This window comes from Mauremys reevesii, linkage group 14 (assembly GCF_016161935.1).
Source record: "Mauremys reevesii isolate NIE-2019 linkage group 14, ASM1616193v1, whole genome shotgun sequence".
Lineage (NCBI taxonomy): Eukaryota > Metazoa > Chordata > Testudines > Geoemydidae > Mauremys > Mauremys reevesii.
Genome location: NC_052636.1, coordinates 31,510,065 through 31,514,053, shown reverse-complemented (window position 1 = coordinate 31,514,053; position 3,989 = coordinate 31,510,065). Strand labels below are relative to the sequence as shown.

Below are 3,989 nucleotides of genomic sequence, written 5' to 3'. Positions count from 1 at the left end.
CTAGTGTGTATGTGCGTATGGATGACAGGTATCTGCACTTGTGGGGTACTTGTTAAGTCTGTGATTTCAACTTTGAAAAATCCCCTTTGCTATTCTTCATCGTCTATTGGTCTAGGTAAAGGGTCTTAGACCTAAGAGTAGGCACTTTATTTGGGTATAGGAAAAACAGTTCCTTTTCTGGGTAAAAGGGCACAGGATATAGCTATGCTAACTTTGCTTTAGCTTAAAATGCAGGTTTTTGTCCTGGAGGTTTCTTGCATTACAGCCAAACGTATTTTTAATATGAATTAATAAACCTATCACAATACTGTACTTACAAGAAAAGAGATATTTATGCAGGCAAGCAGATGAATCCTGAGGGCTACAGATGTTACTGTCTAAAAATGAAATGGGGTTAAAACTATGGAATATTCTTTGTGACAAGTATCCCACAAATTCCACTGACCTCCCTCGTTTTCTTTGCCTGCAGTAGGGTTTCTAATTTCCAAACCTGATGTGATGTCGCAGCTGGAACGAGGGGAAGAACCATGGGTCCCGGACCTCCAGGGCTCTGAGAAAGAAGTGCTCCCGAGAGCTGCCTTCGCAGGTGAGGAATTGGTTAAACAACTCAACAACTGCTTAGGAATGCAGGAAACATTTGGGATGCCCTACAAAGACCCTGTGAGCTCTTCAAGGTCAGGATTGTTCCCTGCAGATGTGGAATCATTATGGCAGATGTCACTCATGGCTTCCCTCCTATTCTGACTGACAACTGGCAGCAGGTCGCTCCCTGATCTCACTTTCCCCTGAGAGTTATGGTGCAATGAGGACCCAGAACTGATGCCTTCCTCTCTTCTCTGTGGAAGGGTTTGGGGAAAATCAGCTCCTGATAGGTTTGATCTCTCCCACATATATTTTGGTTTGTTCATCCCGTTTTCCATTCCTCTCTCTGACATTTCCTTTTTCTCAGGCACAGGGAGTGACCTATGTCTGGATTCTCTCTGTCTCCCATCCGGCAATGGGATGGTGAGTGAGAACGAGGAGGAAAAACCCCAGCAGGAAAACACTGTGCAAGTAGATGCAGATTGGATGTTATCAGGAAGATCCAAAGGGAATGTTTTCAGGAGTTGTGCACTCCCAGAAAACACAAAAGCCTGTGAGACTCAGCAGAGGCCAGAGGAAAACTACAATAGCCACTCAGCCCTTATTCCACGCAACAGAATCAACTTGGAAGAGAGACGCTACATGTGCCATGAGTGCGGGAAAAGCTTCAAGCGGAGCTCTCACCTTAGCGCACATCAGAAAATCCACACAGGGGAGCTGCCCTACATGTGCTCTGAGTGTGGGAAAAGCTTCAGGCGGAGCTCTGTCCTGAGTGCACACAGGAGAATCCACACAGGGGAGACGCCCTACACGTGCTCTGAGTGCGGGAAAAGCTTCATTTGGAGCTCTCACCTTATCACACATCAGAGAATCCACACAGGGGAGACGCCCTACACATGCTCTGAGTGCGGGAAAAGCTTCAAGCGGAGCTCTCACCTTATCAGACATGAGAGAATCCACACAGGGGAGACGCCCTACACGTGCTCTGAGTGCGGGAAAAGCTTCAATCGGAGCTCAACCCTTATCACACATCGGAGAATCCACACAGGGAAGATGCCCGACACATGCTCTGAGTGCGGGAAAAGCTTCAGGTGGCGCTTTCACCTTATCAGACATCAGAGAATCCACACAGGGCAGATGCCCTACACGTGCGCTGAGTGTGGGAAAAGCTTCAATCGGAGCTCAACCCTTATCAGACATCAGAGAATCCACACAAGGGAGACGCCCTACACGTGCTCTGAGTGTGGGAAAAGCTTCAATCGGAGCTCAACCCTTATCACACATCGGAGAATTCACACAGGGAAGATGCCCTACACATGCTCTGAGTGCGGGAAAAGCTTCAATCAGAGCTCACATCTTATTAGACATCAGAAAATCCACATGAGAGAGAACTATAATAAATCCCTTGACTAGGGCTGGGCAAAATTTTAAAAAAAATCACATTTCCTAATTCCCACATTGTGATTTTTGCACCATCTTCACTGTGGTCTCTCAGCTCCACGAGATCAGTTGCCTGCTTCTGCCTTTTGCAGCTCACCCTTCTTTGGGGTCAGTCCTGTGATCTTTTCTATCAACTCCTTTCCTTTAAAGTCGTAGGAGTGTGTGTCCCTCCAGCCAGGAATGTTCATCAGCTCCAGGTGGGGGGACAGAGGTTTGATCCCAACAAGCTACACTGAGGCAGAAACTACCTGTGCCTGACATCCACTAGGACTGTACATGGCTTTGGCTGCTCAAGTTAGTGATCTTTGTGTAACAAGACAATTATAGTTGTAGAGCAGATGCAGCCCAGGTGCAGGGGTAGGCATTAGCTTCCCCCTTGACCTGACCTAAACTCCATCACTTTCCTAGTCTAAACAAACCCTGAGCATCACGGTTATACTGTTTCCATTTCACAGCAATTGTTAGTCATCGAGTTCACTCTTGGGGAAGAAGTTGTTTCACTCCCAGTTGCTCTGATGTTGGTTCAGGTTATGCTGCAGAGCAGATATTTTTACTACCATTTTTCTCACTTAAAATATATTGAACTATAACAAAGAGCAGGAACAGGGCATGGATAGGGAAAATGTCATTTCACCCTCTGTAACTACAGAAGAAGATGGGGTAAATCACAGGGATTCCCTTATTCCCTATCACCATCCCAATCCCCCTGTTGTGCAGTTGGTTAGGTCAGTATTTTTTCTAAAGGGCTGGTAAGAGGATTCCCTCATAAATAACTTGTAACTAAACAAAGTGCCCAGGCATTGGGCTCCCAAAGCAGTTGTGGCCCAGGCCCTGCAGGAAGTGGCTCCTGAAGAGATCTCCTTCCTCATTAGCTGCATGTTGCCTATTATTTGGGAAATACAATCCCTATCGAGGTAGAGATGGGAAACATGGAAGTGACTTTTCTCATCGGCTCACCCTGGGAGATGCTGCAAATGTGTAGAAAATGAAATCCGTGTTGAATGAGATATATCTGCAGAAAGACCTGACATTTCGTGTCTTACAGGGATTCTAAGTCGCACCTGAATTTAGTCCCTAATTTAAATCTGTGCCACCAGATTAAAGAAATAAGGGGGCATAATTGGGGGAGTTGTACCTCACTGTCGCTACTGATCTGTTGTGCGGTTGGTGAAGAATTCTACGTCAGAGAAGTGTCAAATTACTCCAAGTAAGGTCAAAGATTTTACAAGAACTCAGGCAGAAATTGCAGGTACTAGTGGTTGATTTTCACCCCCGAGATGGAAGCTATGGTGACCTGTGGCCCAGGTAAACTATTTTTAGAACCTGCTCCTAGTTAAGTGGCATTGGTCACACTCCTGAAGGATGCCATGATTAAATTGGGCACAACTGTCTTTACCATTTGGATCCAAAGTTAGATGAAGCACAGAGAGAAACAGCTGATTCCTTCAGAGCCATTCCATGCCTACGGGTCCCAATCTGGCTGCCTTGTTGGACAAGAAGCACTTCCCTGCTGGCCAAACAATGGTAGCCAATGAGGGACTGTATCAGATGCGAAGTTCAGACTGCAGGATACTTGAAGGCTGAGTCCAGAGTCTGTGGAGTAGTCTAGGCCTGCACAACTCGTAAGCGGCGAGGGCAATATTACTCCAAAGAAAACAGCTGAGGATGAAACCCCGGCCTCACTGAACACCCCCAGCGCTGCGGAGCCCTCCCGAAACAATCCCCGAGCGCCACCCGCCCCATGGAAACAAACCCTCCTTCCCCAGCACCACCCCACCAAAACGGTGGCATTGAACCTTGGTAATATGTTATAGCGGGCCTCTAAGGTAGTATAATTAAGGTAAAGGAAAATGGCTTCTTGCTAGAAGTAGAATAAGATCTTTCCCCACTTTGTAATCAGTCGCCCTGTTGAGTGAATGAGGTGGGACTGAGGAAGGCGTGGAAGGCAGCACCTCCAGACAACTGCA

The 3,989-nt window shown here is 46.9% G+C and overlaps 1 protein-coding gene across 1 annotated transcript; it reads left to right on the top strand.

The window, feature by feature from the left end:
- Positions 1 to 1,245: 1,245 nt before the first annotated feature.
- Positions 1,246 to 1,872, top strand: LOC120381659 (zinc finger protein 3-like; the record flags this gene model as incomplete). Its single annotated transcript, XM_039499796.1, has 2 exons — positions 1,246 to 1,612; positions 1,697 to 1,872. Coding segments are annotated over 2 exons (543 nt in total), but the record flags the coding sequence as incomplete, so codon positions are not given.
- Positions 1,873 to 3,989: the final 2,117 nt, after the last annotated feature.